The sequence below is a fragment of the Vigna umbellata genome, chromosome 9 (assembly GCF_029865625.1).
Source record: "Vigna umbellata cultivar VRB3 chromosome 9, Vumbellata_1.0, whole genome shotgun sequence".
Lineage (NCBI taxonomy): Eukaryota > Viridiplantae > Streptophyta > Magnoliopsida > Fabales > Fabaceae > Vigna > Vigna umbellata.
Window position 1 is genome coordinate 18,810,911 of NC_142173.1, and position 18,044 is coordinate 18,828,954.

The 18,044-nt window shown below is 33.8% G+C and overlaps 1 protein-coding gene and 1 long non-coding RNA gene across 4 annotated transcripts; both read left to right on the forward strand.

Moving 5' to 3' along the window:
• Positions 1-2,621: 2,621 nt before the first annotated feature.
• Positions 2,622-3,716, forward strand: LOC124848194 (putative disease resistance protein At4g19060). Its single transcript, XM_047325837.2, has one exon. The coding sequence runs from the start codon at positions 2,622-2,624 to the stop codon at positions 3,714-3,716; it is 1,095 nt and encodes a 364-aa protein (XP_047181793.2).
• Positions 3,717-4,697: 981 nt separating this feature from the next.
• On the forward strand, positions 4,698-8,921 carry LOC148192789 (uncharacterized). 3 transcript variants are annotated; one of them, XR_015781981.1, is made up of 5 exons: positions 4,698-4,878; positions 5,000-5,456; positions 6,445-6,606; positions 6,971-7,033; positions 8,691-8,921. It is a non-coding gene; the product is annotated as an uncharacterized LOC148192789 (long non-coding RNA). The 3 variants fall into 3 exon arrangements; XR_015781982.1 differs by having other exon boundaries at positions 4,704-5,138; positions 5,247-5,456; XR_015781980.1 differs by having other exon boundaries at positions 4,708-5,456.
• Positions 8,922-18,044: the final 9,123 nt, after the last annotated feature.

Consider the following 18,044-nt stretch of genomic DNA (forward strand, 5'->3'; position numbering starts at 1 on the left):
AGTTAACCCTCAACCCATTTCGACGTCAGATTTTTATTAAAAAAATAATTGAAACTGGTCAATCAAATGCTGACACGTGGCGTTGTCAAAAGTGTGTTAAAAATTGGTTGTCAAAATATCGGGACCCTATATTATATAAGGTATATAAAGGAGAAGTAAGGTAACTTAGAATTTTTAAGACGAGTAGGTCTACTCTTAGTAATTTATATCTTGGAGTACTATTTTGTGATTGAACAATATTTTTTCTTATATTTATGTAAAAGGATTGACTCAAATATTTTCTATTAATATATTTCTTATCACTGATAAAAGAATACATCAAGTGACTCTCATATTTAAAATAAGGTTTAATAGCCAATTTTGTCCCCAGTTTTGTTGCCAAATCTCAATTTAGTACCTCATTTTAAAAGTGTTTGAAATAGATCCCCACTTTTAAAATTTTGAGTCAAATTAGTCCCTTTCGTTAAATATAAACAAACGGTGTTAAGGGTTTGATGATTTGGCAGAAAACAATGCTAACATGTTATTTTATAAATATATTTATGCTGACGTGTGTTAGTGAATGAAAGAGTAAAGACCCCTCATCATCATCTTAATATTGTCTTTTTTGTTCCGTTTTATTTATCCAGTCGCTTTTTTATGTTGCTAACGGCAATGGTTTCCATCTCCATGTTTTCGAATTCGCAAACATTTTTTTAATCAAGTGTTTCCAGTGGTGTCATTCAAGGTATTGATTAATAAAACCCCTAAATTCAAAATTTCATTTCAGTTCCATTGGACAGATGAAAAATTGGTTTGATTTAGTTGCAGATGAGCGTAGAGGGAGCTGAAGAGATGACAATAAAACCTGTTGTTGCGTTTCGGAGGGGAAGCTGGTGGTGAAGGAGCGAACGATTCTGACAAGAATACAGGAGAACATGGTGGAGACATCCACGGTAGAAGGAATGTTTCTGGGAGTAGATATAGAGAAGGAACATAGCAGACACATAGTTTCGTTAGGAACCTTGAGGGATGTAAGGTTCATGGCGTGCTTCCGGTTCAAGCTGTGGTGGATGGCGTAGAAAATGGGGGACAAAGGGGGCAAAATCCCTTACCTTTATGCCTTTCACTTCGACAGTGATGCTATCGGAGGCTGAAGTGAAGCGGAGGAATTAGGGCTCAAGACGAGTTGCGATTTGTGTTTGCGATTCAAAGAGGAGAAACACGCGATTTGCTCCGCAGGACGGCAGCGTTGTCGCAGACGGCGTTTACTCAGAATCTGAACCTAATGGTAGCGGCAACGACGTCATCAAGTGCGCATGGAGGAAGGAACGCTGTAGTGGCTAGCGGTGTCTCTAGCAACGATCGGTGCCGCCGGCGACAGTTTTGGTCGTCCAGTGGAAGGCACGGCGGCGTTGGTCATGCGGAGACAAAGTTGCGGTGGAGAAGAGACCTTCGTTTCTGAAAAAGAAAAAAAAGAAACCCTGGAGGGCTTGGGCCTCACCTAGAAAATATCAAGTGCACCTCTAAATTTCATCTATGCACCCATTCACTAACACGTTAGCATAAATATATCTATAAAATAACATGTCTTTTGCCAAATCATCAAACTCTTAACGCCGTTTGTTTCTATTTAACGGAAGGGACTAATTTGACTCAAAATTTTAAAAGTGATGATCCATTTCAAACACTTTTAAAACGAGGATTTGTCAACGAAACTAAGGACAAAATTGGCTATTAAACCTTAAAATAAACATTTTAAAATTTCTAAAAACATTTTATTGCAACTTCAACCACCATGAAATCCCCGTTTCCTTCTTTTGCATGGTTTCCATTGCGATGGCTCCCAATTATAAAATTTTGTTATACAAAATCAATATCTAAATCTAGACCATAAAGAAAAAGATTTAAGTCTTTAATAATATGATAATTTCAAACTAAAAATTTAGTTTTTAATTTTATTATTATTTGAATTGACTAAAAATTAGTCACTAAAATAGATTAAAATGACTAAAAATTAATTTCCATTTATATCACAATGAGGGATTAAAAAATTATTTCTAAATAAAAAAATATTTTTTAATGATCACTAATTATTAAAAATAAAAATGATTTTAGATATTAGTAATTTTTAGTTTATAAAATAATTTTTAATTCAATTACTATAATATTAATCTCTAAAGTAATATATATTTAATTAATTTCTTATATAGTTACTAACAGTTTGCTAAAATAATATTACACGGTAAATTAATTTATCTAAAGTAATATATGTGTTTAACAATATTACAATATTGCTATAGTAACATTTTTATTAAATATATTTATGAAAATGCTCCTAAAACTAATAAATGCTGTAGTCAGAATCTTTCTATTGCATGTTTCAGTTTGGTTTGGTTTTCAACCGTGGAAATGGAATCATTCATTTCCCTCGAAGAGAAAAGATGAAATATCTGTTACATCGTTCCAAGAAAAGAATATAATTCCAAGCTTATAGTTTTGGTGATAGATATGAGACAAACAAACAATACTATTGCCTTCTTCATTTCAACACCACAAGCTGGAAAACAAAAAGTGAAAAAAAACATTCATCATTTTCTTACTCTCAATCATCATTACCATCCTAGCTCCCTCCTTCAATCATGGCCTCAGACATTGCTGAAATCCTTAAAGAAAACTTCTTGGAATTTTTCAAAGATAGTGAGTCTTTAAACCTATCACCTACTATCTCTTCCCTATTGAAAGATATAGAAGCAGAATTCTCAGAGCACAAAGGATTCTGGTCACCTCCACCTGTTGAGTCCCTACGTGTTTTGTACCAACTGGATCATGCAATTGCCGAATGTCGTGCAAACAAGAAAACCTTCTCGATGTTCTCATGTTTTGATCCAGTGGAACGTGGCGTGTTGAAAAGTATCAAGACGAATCTCCATGACGTGAGGAACTCCAAAAATAATATTAATGAATACTCAACCTTCCCCTTGTTCTCTTCATGCAGGTACCCCACAGGAAATGATGCACCAGACCTTTCAGTATTCGATGGAGAAATGGAAAAGATTGTGACATGGCTTGAATCCAATAATGGGTTCAAGGCCATTGGTGTTCATGGAATGTGTGGCACGGGAAAGACCACTCTTGCCAAAATGGTTCTGAGTGATCCACGAGTCAAAGACAAGTACAAGAAGCCCATATGGGTGTGTTTGTACGACTTGCAATCAAAAGAAGAAATGAATATTAGGATTGTTAAGGAGATGTTGGCACTTTTGGATGATGATCCTGATCTATTGGCGGAGGAACCTGAAGATAAGTGGCTGGTGAAAAATCTTCATGATAAACTCTTGGATCAGAAGAAGTACTTGATTGTGTTGGATGCTGTGTGGCATTGCAACGATTGGTTTAATAATTTGTTCTGTGTTGATCAAGATGGTGGTGATACGAGCAAAGAACTCTTTTCCCAAGCCTTGCCCAAAGAAACTGGTGGTGCTGTCATTGTCACCAGCAGACAAAAGGAAGTGACTACTAAATTGGTGCGTGAAGAGAATTTGATTCATCTTAAGCCTTGGGAGGATGATAAAAAATTGAAGAACTTTGTGAAGAAGTGTTTGGAAAAACAAGATAAAATCACTGAGGAAAACATTAACTTTGTTGCTTATCATTGTCATGGTATTCCTTTTGTTGCTGCAACCATCTCAGATTGGATAGCTGAGCAGATCACCAAAAAGTCAGATTCTAATTGATCTATACATACAGTGTGCGTGTTTATGATCTTGTTGTTTAGTTTCGAGATTTACTTTTAACAGAAGCATCAATTTTCATGTCCTTTCAATAAGTTTATACCATCCTTATGATATGGTTAAAATGAATGTAAAAGATATAAGAACTTAGGGAAGTTCATTCTCATCTTCCAACTGTGAACTTCTGTATAAGTAAATTTCCAAAAATAAGTATTAGATGCAATATCAATCTAACATATATATATATATATATATATATATATATATATATATATATATATATAACTCGATTAAAAGTATGAAAACTTTCAAAAGTTTCATAAATGTTGTGTACATAACTTTTAATTACCAAATAATTTTGTATAATTAACAACGTAAAATGCATTCAACTGAAAATTTACGAGTAAATGCAGAAACGTAAATGACTTCAAAAAACAAAAGGTAAATAGTATTTTGAAAGACAACACATGTACAAAATTAAAGCCATTGTGCTTCAAGAAGAAAAATAGGGAGAGGTGAAAGGATTGCGTAAGTGTTTTGTTTTTCAATAAAAAAAAAAGGTATACTATCCCAATTCATATACAAAGCACACAATTTATTAGAGATAAACTACGTTCATACTAATGTCTTGCTAACCTACGTCCATACTATATTCTTCGAACATGGAGGTATTTTGTATGAATTTTTTTTCTGAGGTCATATTGCAAAATACACTTTTTATAACTATTTTTTTTACTTGTTCAAATTCACTAGATGTGATGGCATTATTGTAAATAAGATAAGTTTTTTTACACCAGTTATACTTAGATTAGGTATAAAAAAACAAAAAAGATAATTTTAAACCGGTTCAACTTATAACCGGTACATAAATAATTTAAAGACATTTTTCTATACCTAATAAAAATTAAAACCGGTATGGAATAACTTTAAAAGAAATTCTATACCTGAAAAATGCTAAAATCGGTATAGAAGTTTGGAAAAAAATTACGCTTCGACAATTAGACAGAAAAATCAAATTCTTTCCTCTTCCCACTCTGCCTCCTCCGTAAGCCGTGAATCTCATTTCTTCCGCTCCAACCGCCACCAATTCCCGTTCTCATTCTCTCTGATCGTCACCAATGAAGCGCTCAATGTTATGATTTCTAGGGCTCCGGCTTCTGGAAAAGTACGGTTTGATTGTCCCCCATTCTACTCACTTCGTTTTCTTCTTCTCTCTCAACGAAGAACCTTCTTCTCTTTTGGCCTCTCATAATTTGTTGACGAAACATTGGTGTTTGATGACGAAGTGTATGTGTTCGACCTTCTCTATCGGTTTTCTCGTTCTGCCTTCTCGTTCAGCCTTCTCGGTGTGGTTCGGTGCATTGAGGTCACGAAGTTCGTTGTTGTGGTTGCTTAAGGTGACGCGTTCAACAATCCCTTCATTTGGTAAGTAATCCTTCTCTTCCTTCATTCCCTAGTAATCCCTAAAATCGTAAACCACAGGAACCCTAATCTGCGTTTTGGTTTTAATTGGGACATTTGTGGTTCGGCAAGCTGTGTTTCATTCTTTCCAAAGTTCGATTGAGGCATTGTGTTGTGGTTTAAGAAGGTTGGAAGTTGTATTAAGTATACTCCTACCTCCTGCTCCGTTGAGGTTGCCAAGATCATTGCGGCACTCGTTGAAGAGCTGGACAATCCAGAGGCTAAAATTGGAATTGCCTCTCGAGTTTCCACGTTTCTCTGGCTGTACTCTCTTATTCAAGGGTCTGAACTAACTCTAAAATTCTTGTTGTGTGTGTGAATGTGTTTTTGTTTTATTTGTGTAGGTTTGATTGTGTTTCGCTCTTTGTGTAGATTTAAGCCTGCTACTGTGGTTGTCACTTCTGAACTTCTAAAAATGTGTTTTTGTTGAAATTAACCATTTCACCATATTTATTTTGAGCCATCTTATTTTATTATCCTGTAAGCCATGCTTCTTGGTAAAGTCGATTTCTCGCATCCTTGCTGTCATGTCTCTCCGTTTCCTCTTGGTGTACTAATGGTTCCTTAAAGTTATAAAATAAAGTTGGACCAGACTTTCACAGTGGTAAATGGTAGATAGTTGAAGATAAGAAATTAAGAATAGGACATGTACATGAATTAGATTTAAGTATGGCTTCTCAATTATCACATTAAGGTTGTTGTTTTTGTTCCCAAAATGATTGTTTATATGTTGCTTTGTGCTGGTAGGACAACTCTTCTCTTATTCTCATTCATTAACTCTCACAGTGATAAAACTGTGGCCTTTCAATCATTGATTATTACATTAGCTAGATGGAATTTGGTCACCATTCAGAACAACCTTATTCTCCTTGGTTCTTCATCCTTTCTAGATCCAAATTTCAGATTTCTTCCTTTGATGGATAGACCTTTGTTTAGTTGATATAAGGTAGAATTGCTACTCTCTTATATAACACTTTGAATCTAGTTTGGAATCTGAATTATGTGATGAAAGCCTCTTGAAATTAGTCTTGGAAATGTGATTGGATCTTAGTTATGTTTAGACGTGAACCTTTGAGTTCATAAGTTCCTCCTTGTTTATGTTGGTTTGTTTGTTTGTTGAAGAAGTTAGTAAAACTGAAGAAAGTTGAGAATACAAAATTTCAAGTGTTTGTTTGTTTGTGCTTTTCATATTTTTTCTTACTGGTTTTGGTTTTTTTGGGTTGTGTTGTGTGACTAATATGTAGTGTTATCTGTGTTGATGAGTGAGCAGAGAAATGAATTGTGGTATGGTCCAGACAGAGTGAAATACTTGGGACCCTTTTCGGCTCAGACTCCCTCTTATTTGACTGGAGAATTCCCAAGGGACTATGGATGGGACACTGCTGGATTGTCTGCTGATCCTGAAGCATTTGCCAAGAACAGGGCTCTTGAGGTCAGTCATTTTGCTTACACTGCTATGAAAACATTTCAGTTCTTCATATATAGGATCAAATTTCATAAGGTTTCATGTCAGCACAAACAAAAGCATTCATCAAGTTTCTTTAACATGAAAAATATTTGCTTTTCCTAACACAACATTGTTGGCTCTAACTGGTTTTTCATCTAATCAAAGAAGCAATATCAGTAATGTTCCTTCATAAACATCTAGTTCTAGTATCCCTCCACACCATAAATTGCTCTCTGCAATAAAAGTCATCTTTCTTAAATGGCTTTTCTAATTTGCTTTAGATATAAATTCTAGTTGGAAAATGAATAAAATGTATTTTCTGCATGAATATGCTCGTACTTTAATGTAGGTTCTGGACAGAGGGGAAAAGATAGAGCTTCTAGTAGACAAGACTAAAAATCTTCATCACCAGGTTAGTATGTCATATATATGCATTTACAATGGCCAAAATATGGTTACTTTATCGCACATATATATACATGTATATATTTATCTATACTCATCCTATTTCAAATACAACTTTATTTTATTCTGTTAGTCATCAATTTAGCTTGATTTGGATAATCAAGTTTTGTTCTTTAAATACATTCAGTCAACGTTAAAAATGTAGCTTTTCCATTAATGAAAAAACAAATTTAACTTTTAGCCAAATGTTAACAAGTTTACTCATTCTGTTATAATTTAAAAGGTTTATAGGTTCACTCAGTCATTAAGGTTTACAAGGTTGATTAATAAAAGAATCTGCAGAAATTTAAGAAGTTCACTATTTCATTGGCGTGAGTCATTCTGTATACATGGCTTAAGTTCACTATTGCATTATGCATGTCTTAAGTTTATTATCAATGAAAAATGTAATTATAATTTTGTAGGAATTAAAATTGAATTTTGAGATCGGTTGAAGAAAAAAACAAGCAAATTTTTATTCCAATTTTTCAATAAAATATTGATAAACTGTATGTGCATTTAAGTGATTTTTTTCAAATATCATTTTCAATTGATTTGGTTTCATAAATTAAATCAAGGTTTGCTTTATTTATAAATGAAGTTATTTATGCTCAAACTTTTTAATTATATTTGTTACAGAAAATTGAGAAGGATTTTATTTTGATATTATAAAATTCGTAAGAATAAATTTTAGTACTTTTTGATAAGTTTTATGAAATAAAGTTATATTTTTAAATCTGAGACACTAAAATATTATTTTACCCTAATTTTAGAAACTAAGAACATAATTAAACTTTTTAGAATCAGTGATAAAATCTAAGATTACGTTAATCATTAAGACATTAGATAAGAAATAAATAAAGGAAAAGAAACCAATAAACAAAGGAAAATTATATTTTTCATTACTTAACCTGCTCTGATTTTGGCACTAGGCACGTAACATTTCTTTTTAATTCTCCTTTTTATTTTGGTAAAAATGCTACTTTTTATCTGTCATTTCTTTTAGTTTCAAAATAATATGATCTTTATAATTTTATCCTTAATGTAATTAATAGGAAGGAAGAAAATTTTAATTGCGATGGTGAAATATAAAAAACTAAAAGAAGTATATACAAGGAATAACTCTTTTAAAATTACACTAATTAAAAAATTAATAATTCGTTTAATTGTTTTGTAAAACCGACTATTATGGATATGAATGAATAATAATATTTTTTATTAATGGAAAAAGTATTTTTTTTACCTTGAGTTAAATGTATTTAAAGAACATACTTGAGTATTTAATATTGTTTCATCTTAACACAAAAAGAAAAAAATGCATGTTTTAGATTTGAATCAATCAATCACATGGAACAATTACTTAGAATGACTCTAATTTGATTAGCTAAAGACTCTTTGTAGTTGCTTGGAGTAGTTCAACTTGTTTCCATTTGAGAATCGTAATTTAATTTGTAGTGCTCACGTCAATCGGAAAGCTTTGAGTGCGGATATTATGTCATGAGTCACATGCAGAAAATTATATCTGCAAATGTCGTTGATTCATGAAAATTGGTAACGTGAACATTTTATAACTAAGATTTTAAGCCATTAATATTATAACTTTACTCAAACTATTCATTGTGTAGATATTTGATGACACGTCTCCAATGGAACAACATGTCATAAAGGATGTTCGGGAGCAGTGGGCTACATTTTTTTTAACCATTTGTAAATGATTGGATGTTTCAATATTACATTTTGAGTTTAGGAACTATTTTATGTGTAATATGTTAAGAAACTATGTTAGGTAAATATAGTTAGGAACTTTGTTAAGTAAATATTACATTTTGATGTGTTAATGAAAATAATATTGATTATTTTACTTGTTATTGATTATTTAAACTGTATTCTGGGATTGAATCTTATGCAGGTCTGGATATAGATAGTAGTACATACAAATAAAATATTTAAAAAAAAACATCACTTTTTACACCAGTCAAAGTCACAACAGGTATAAAAAGTTTTGTTTTTTACACCTATTATTGCACCAATAGGTATAAAAAGAAAAATTTTCTCTAACTAAATATAAGACTTTTATACCTATTATGCACAACACAGGTATAAAAAGTAAAACTTTCTACACCAATTTAATAGTAGGTATAAAAAATTGTAAACTTTCTATATCCCTGCTTCTGTACCTACTCGAAAATAGGTATAAAAAACCTTTTTTAATAGGTATAAAAAACCATTTTTGTACTAGTGGGTTAATATCATTAAGCAAATGCAAATTAAAGTAATATTTAAAAATAATGGCTAAGGCTAAACTACTTTAATTAAGAAATTAGTTTCGGGTGTAACCTCTTATATATTAAAACAATACATCAAAATTCTAGATAAATTTATTGATTTTATTCTATAATATCATTATAAAAATTCAAATAAATTTCCTCATACTGGCAAGTCAGAATAAATGAGCTAATAATATACTCATTTAAATCTACAAAGTTACACTTCCAATTATAAGTCATATTATTTCGGAATAATGAACTAATAGGCTACTCATTTAAATTTCCAAGATTATACCTCTAACTAATACATCAAATTTTTATTTATCATTTTATAATATATATATATATATATATATATATATATATATATATATAACAATTACTAAATATTAAACCCAAACAATATAGATGAACAACTAAAACCATCATATAGTTAAAGGTATTAAAAAAATTAGGTCTGAGTCACCTCAATCAAATCAAAATAATAATTAAAATGAGATTATGAACCTCCATTATAAAAATAATATATTTTAGGAGGGGTTAATTTCTGGCGGTTTTGAAAATCCTGAATAAGTTTTGGCGGTTTTGACTAAAACCGTAGTTACTTCCCTTTTTTTATTTTCTCCAATTTTTTTTAATGTATTCCCCTAAATAATACCCACCCCTCCTAGCGCCTTTCATTTCTTCTACCTTTCCCTGATTCTCTAGTTTCTCCCAAACCCTAATTCTTCTACCTTCACTCATTTCTTCTACCTTCCCCGCGCCTTCTCTACACCATCTTGGTGCTGGTCTCCCCTTGTTAGGGCTGAGCAAAGTGTCGAGGCGTGGATGCATTTGTGGGATAAGTGAGGCTTCGAGGCAGCATGGAGGCGCCTTATTGTTTGTCGAGGTGCTCTCGGAACTGAATTGTAGATTTGCTCTCAAAATTCCTTGCATCTATGGTTCACGCAGCTCAGAAAGCGGCGAGGTCACTTCATTTCTCTTCGTTCATTTTCACTTTACATGTTTGTCTCCTGTACCTTAGTCTATTGAACGCATTCATTGATTCGATTATCTCTAACTCTTGTATTTTGCTGCTATTGTTAACTCTAGTATTTGATTATGCCAACTACTGCTCTGACTGTCCCATGTCCACCAGCAGTGTGACCTAGAGTTCGCGCTAGAAGAGGGCAGGCTACTGATCCACACAGTATAGCTGAAAGAATCAGGGCTTTGCAAGAGCGGGTTCCTAGTGTCAACAAGGTACTAATTTTTCATCCAGCTATAATTCTGTTTTAGTACAAGTTAGGCCATAATTGCAAAATTATTGCCTAAATTTTGGTTGTTCTATGATATATGGGCATTTTGATAGAAAGGGAATGCATGTGACTCTAAATATGTCTCTCTCTCTCTCTTCCTGTCAATGTTCTTTGATAGGATTGTGTTAATGTCCTCTCTTTTGTTATTTGTTCATGTTATTCAAAAGGAAGGAATTCCTATTACTGATATGAGAAAATATTGGACAACTTTGCACTATGATGCATTTTTTAGCTACTCTAGCCCACTGCTTTCTTTTCTATTTTCTTCAAATTCGGGGGGATTTCTTATGCTCCCTCCAAATCTACTTTCTCAAATATATTGTTCTTCCACAATTTGAAGAATAAAGAACATTCTACTGTAACTAAATTTTATCTTTTCTACTGTACCTTGTAACTGCTTTTAGGTTCAGTTTTGTTTTAGTTGCTTTCTCAAGTGCAACATTGGAGGTAAGACGGTGGTAGGGGATCTAAATATAAGTACTTGGATGATGACATTAGATGTCATTAATTAAATCATTCATTATACCAAAGCTTAACTTGAAAAATTATTCCAATATATGCTTTGTTTTGGAGTGATAAACAGTATAGTGTGCTATAGCAACAACACTTTGATTGTCGCTCTGGTGAACTATCAAGGTTTGAAGTCCCTTTCTATGGTTGTGTAAAGATTATGGACTCCTGTAGTAGATTTTCTTTCTTGGAGGGTTTGGTATAAGCAAATTATTTTGACTTTTGCTTACATTGAAACCTAAGCATAAGATGTTTTGAAATTCAAGATTCACCTTCCACTTGTGTAACTTCTCCTTCTATGCTTTGAACCTATTTGATGCTTAACTAATGCTTCTTCATAGCTTCCTTTCTGATGTTATTTTAAATTATAATTAAGTCTTCATGTGTCTAGTTTTCTTTATATTTTAGATAGTCATAAGTAGTTTTAAATCTGTTTTCTGTCTTACTGAAGTAGTTTAAATAGTTTTTAACCTTTGTAATTGGTAGGTTTCACTAGTACAGTCTGGGAAAACGACAGCGGTTATTTTTTGCTACAAGCAGCGGTTCCTGAACCGAGGCGTATTCAGGCGAGGCAAAAAGTCTAATACCTTTGGCCTCGGTTGAGAACCGAAGCATAAAAGGAGAGGATTTGGCCTCGGTTCAACCTTAACCGAAGCAGTAAAGTTTTTTATTTTTTTAATTTTTTTTTCGTAGGACTTTATGCCTTGGTTGTAGCTGGAACCGAGGCAGTATGTCCCACTCTACTGCCTCGGTTGTGCCTGGAACCGAGGCAGTAGACTTTACTTTGACTTTTTTTTTTCTCATCCGTAAGACTTTGTGCTTCGGGTGTGACCATAACCGAGGGCATAGGAGGTCTTTCTACTTCGGTTGTGACGTGAACTGAGGCATATATCCTTTTTTTTTTAAATGAGGTCTGTTTCTGCAACATTCCCAACCACATTTATGCCTCGGTTGTAGCTGGAACCGAGGCAGTATGTCCCACTCTACTGCCTCGGTTGTGCCTAGAACTGAGGCAGTAGACTTTACTTTGACTTTTTTTTTCTCATCCATAAGACTTTCTGCTTCGGGTGTGACCATAATGGAGGGCATAAGGGGTCTTTCTACTTCGGTTGTGACGTGAACTGAGGCATATATCCTTTTTTTTAAATGAGGTCTGTTTCTGCAACATTCCCAACCACAGAAACAAACCTGCATATATTTTTATAGCCAGAACAGTTCTGAATAATGCAGAAACGTATATTTTAAATGAAAATTATATTAAAACATAAATATATTGAATGGAATCATAAATCAACTTCTTAAGCATAAATCAATCCAATGTAATCATAAATCAAGTTTCAAGCATAAATCAATGCAATGTACAAAGTTAAACTTATAATAATGTAGAAAAGCATAAAAAAACTTAGAAACATAAACTTATATATCCTAATATCTACTACATACTATTATATAAATGAATTACATATTTAGCAATGTTTTCCTCACAAGTTGAATTGACTTCTCTGGAATTGGAGCAATCCTATTAAATCTCTTCATAAAACACAATGATTTTAATTAGTGTATATGAAATCCAAACTATAGAGAAAATAAAATTCAAACCTAAATATTACTGTTTCCCATCCACTGGTGTAATCTGCACGAATGATGGTCATCATCCAAAACATAATGTAGTAACCACATTCATATGACCACATTCATATGACCCCATTTGTCTATTACACTACAATATATCATCATAATTATAAAATGTTAAGTAACATCATTTGAATGGAACCAAATATAACAAAGTATGGACTAAAATACCAAATCTTAAGGGCAACCCATGCAAGCTTTTTAGCTGTAGCAGTAGATCTCCCAGATAACATCATATGTGTTGCAAGGAAACTATTAAAAAAAATTCCTTTAGCATACATTTATATAACAAAAAAGTCGAAACATTGAGATTCTTACCAATCTACTACATGTCTAAGAGGGCTGGGAGGAGACTTCTGCAATGAACAAAACCAAACAGCAGTGTTCTCCGGTATGGAGATAACAAGTAGCTGCCAATGGCACCTGAAGTTGGTAATAACTTAATTGTCATATACCAAAATTAATAAATGAAACTTTAAAGTTAAGAAAATTCAATTACCCAAGTATATAAGGGATAAAATATATCTCCTTCCCCATTCCAAAGCAAGTGGTGATGTTTGTTTGAATATCATCAAATTTATTTCTTTCATGAGTCATGGAGGGGTCAATGAACCCATATACATCGTTGAACCCCTTCTTGTTACTAACATCAAACAAATACCTAAAATGAAGAAATAATCTGATATAAGTAAGTTGATAAAATAGAATTTTATAAATAACTTTTCATAAACTTACATCATCTACAGCTGAATGAGTGTAATGTTAATTTCTTCTCTACCCGACGCAAGCTCCCTAACATCTTGATGATGCAAGTACAATGGGATCTGAGCTTCTCTTCCAAATGTAGTAGAATCCCAGTGTACAATCATTGGCGCATCTGAAATGATTTTAGCAAGCTCGTCTAACGCATCAAGAGGGTCATCCTCAGATAAATGAGTCTTCTTCGGTGTAGGACTTCCCTCTTGACCTATCTGCTATTAAATGCAAAAATGGTTATGTTATAACGTCAATTAGAAGTAAATATTAAAATTGAGAAGTATATAGTACGAGTGTTTACCGGGGGATTAGATACATCACCAACCAAATGTTTAGGCCAGGCGACAAAGGACTTAAAAGCTTCTTCCACACTGAAGAACTCATCTGTAGGCACAGGAAGAACGACATCTCCTATGACAACTTCATCCACCGTGACCTTGAACTCATCTTTTGAAAGTTGTACGCCATGTACTATAGTGGCTGTCTCATAAAATGTACCACGAGCCACTAGCATGGTCCCAATATCAGAAAGAATATATAATTGACATGGACGAGTTTCATCCATGTCGTCCCTTGGGGCACCGGCAGCTGAACAACTTCCTTTACCGCTTCTACCTGTCAAATTTAATGTTAGGTTATGCAAAAAGTAAATTAGTAACCAAAAATAAATAAGTTTACCTGTAGGGGGACAACACGTTCCGCTACAAGAGATGGCGGAGGACGATTGCCATAATCCTCATAATGCTGCTGGAACTGGCGCGCAACCATTTCAGCAACTTCATCATACAACTCTGCTCGAACCTTCTTTGTGATATCCTGCGTCATCTCTTTTCTTATCTCCTCCTTCATCTTTTCGTATGAATATGGACGTGAGGAAGACCCAAAAAACTGTCGTATGCCTATGCTAGTCCCAGCACCACGCACCCGTCTTGGGTGCTCAGGTCATCCAATAGTTGTGGCAAGTATATCTTGACGACCTTCTTGTGTGAATTGACCTTGGGAGCTCTGCTCAACCAAGGAGTCCTGTTACATAACAAAAGTTCAAAATCATTAGAAAGATCTATGTAATATATATAACAAAATTAATGTAAAAATATAACAAATGACATCTTACAATTCTTTCAGATATTTCTCTGGCAGACTCAGAAGTGTAGGAGCCCGATGGTCTTATACGGGCTAACTTCCACTTCTCGTGCCGAGATGGTGATGAAGGAGGAGGAGAAGGGTCACCACCCTCAAAAAGCGGAAGTCTACTATCTGACTTCTGCTTCATTATTTTTTCTTCAAGCTTCCTATATCCACCACGAGACAGTAGGTGTGGATTTTTATTCTGAGCGCTTATTCCCTGTGCTTTTGACCTTTTTTCCTGTGACAAAATGAAACAATTGTCATGGTAGAGAATTATGAATGATGAATTGAATGATTCTACTACACTTACCTACCATCCCTCGGATGAACGAAGCTATACAAATTGACGCCATGTTTCTTCGTCAATTGCTGAATATTTGGAACATGGATTTTCATTACTTTTGGTCCAAATATATATCTAGACGTCAATTTTGTCTTAAACCCTCGAAATCTTTCTGCAATTGCAGATAAACACTTATTCCTTAAGCTCTCGACATTTGGCATATCAAATGTTATCTGCAACAAAGAAAGTAATAACCTTATATCAATACAGATTTATCAATATAATGAATATAGAATTTGGAGCAATATTGCTTAACTTACCAATAGATCTTGCCATATGAGATTCCGATCAGCCTCAGAAACATGGTCAAAGGATGGAGTAAGTATAGAGATACGATCACGTGCTAGTACTCCAAGGTAAGACCCAAATACATCTGCATTTGGGCCAGATGCAACTCTAGTGACCACGTCAATAGTGACAGGTTTCCTCTCACCTGCATTTCTTCTAAGTATAAGCTGTCGTAACCTCGTTGCTCCTCTCGTCCGTCTATAAGTGTTGGGGACTTCATCGCATGATGAATGAGGTGACTCAGCCATATATTTGTCACAATAATAAGATGAAATATAAATAAAACACTTATAAAATAACATATATTATTTAACAAAAGCCATAAATATTTACACAAACATGAAATTTATACATAATCATATGGATTGGTCATATATATATTCCCTCATTGTGATCTTCTCGTATTGCTTGTATATCATCAATTAGAGGGTCGTCATCCAAATTTATTGTCGTTTTAAATGGATGGTTGTCAGTGATATGAAGATTACTTAGATTCTCTTCTTTATCTTCAATTTTCCTTTTTCCTTGGAGAGCAACATACCAATGGTCAGACGTAGGATCTTTGACATAAAAAAGCTGACTTGCTTGATATGCCATGATGAACGATTCGTCTCTATAACCAACCTTTCGAAAATCAACAAGTGTCATACCAGATTCATCTATTTTGACACCACTCTTATTGTCTACCCAATTACATTTGAAGAGTGCAACGGAAAACTTAGTGTAATCAACTTCCCATATTTCTTCAATTCTACCATAATATCTCATGGATCCAACTACAGGATTTTGATCTTTAGATGTGGAAAACTGTAGCGACTCAGCTTCTAGACTGACACCACTATTTTGTACTGTGCTTTTATCATCCAAAGTCTTTGTATAGAATGTGCAATTATTAATTTCGTAGCCTGTACAACATACAACATCAAACTTCAAGTCATTTGCTAACCACAACAAAGTCTTAGAGGATCGTGATTCTTTCGAAACTTCAGATTTGAACCAGGACAAGAATGTTCTGTTATGCTCCATCAACTGCCATTTCTCTGATTGTTGTGGATAATTGTCCTTTACAACGACTTTGTGTGCTTCCAAAAATGGGATCACTTCATTTGTGTTGTTTAATATGTACATATGTGCTTGCATCAATTCTTTACGACTTTTCGTCACCACATTCACACCTTGGATGCTTTTACTTGTAGAATATCTACTCAACCATGTTTAATATGCTTTTACTTCATCCGAGTTATGGTCAGCCTAACTTTTTTGGGCAAAATTCCACGAATTGCCACTGGTAACAAGTGTTGCATTAAGACGTGGCAATCGTGAGACTTCAGTCCAACAAACTTTAAGTCCTGCATTGACACTAAGCTCTTGATATTTGAAGAGTATCCTTGTGGTACCTTGATACTCTTTAAACAAAGACAAAAACTTATCTTCTCTTGTTTGGACATTGTGTAACATGCAGGGGGCAAATAAGTACGTTGTTCAATCTCTCTTGGTGTCAACTCTTCTCAAATCTTCATGTCAACCAAATCCAAACGCGCATTCACTCCATCTTTTGTTTTTCTCTGGATGTTTAGTAGTGTACCAATCAAGCTATCACAAACATTTTTCTCAACATGCATCACATCTATGCAATGTCTAACATCTAACTTTGACCAATATGGAAGATCAAAGAATATTGATTTCTTCTTCCAAGGGGTCGTTACAGAAGACTTCTTCGACGTTTTTCCAAATATATGATGTACTCTATTAACTTTCTCAGCAACTTCAAGTCCAGTAAGTGGACTGGGTGCATTGTCTTTCTCTTGTTCTCCATTGAATGCTTTCTTTAACCTTTGATTTGGATTATTAGATTGTAAAAATCGTCGATGACGCATATACACTATCTTCCTTCCGTGTTTTAATTGTTGAGCTGCAATGTTTTCTTCACATATAGGACATGCTTTATGACCCTTCACACTGTACCCCGACAAATTACCGTAAGTTGGGAAGTCATTAATGGTGCAAAATAACATGACATGCATCATGAAAGTTTCTGAAGCAAAGGCATCAAATATTTCAACCCCATCAACCCACAACAACTTCAAGTCTTCAACTAGTGGCCTTAGATAAACATCGATGTCATCTCCAGGCTGCTTTGGACTAGATATCAACATTGACAACATCATGTACTTTCTTTTCATGCACAATTGATATGACTGTCGCGGTCATACAAATTTGATGTGCAATTAAAATGCAGTACAGTGCTAGGAAGTGACTCCTAGGTCGTCTCTCAAGGACAAATTTTGTCGGTTCAGTCTTAGATTTAACACGAAGTGGGGGGGGGTTTGTGATTTTTGTTTGATGCGATAAAATTAAAGTGAACTGGAATTTAAACACGACTGAATTTAAAAAAAAAGGACTAAAATTAAAAACGTTGAAATAAATTTTAACAGCGGTAAAAACTGAACGGTAAAAGACAGTAAAAACAGAAAACGAAAAATTATGCAGTGTTTGAAATTAAAATACTGGAACTGTAAACATGCATAAAACATAACAGCAGACGGTAAAATAAAGAGAGTTAAAAAAAATGGTAAATTCATAAAACGATAATTTCAGAAAACGGTAAATGAAAATAAAATTCAACGAACATCAATTGAGAAATGGAGAATGGAAAATTCAATTAAAATTCAATTATGAAACTGGAAACTAAAACAAGCACAAAACCTCCCCAAGAGGGGAGGAGAAACTCATAACGTAACTCCTAACTCTACTCCT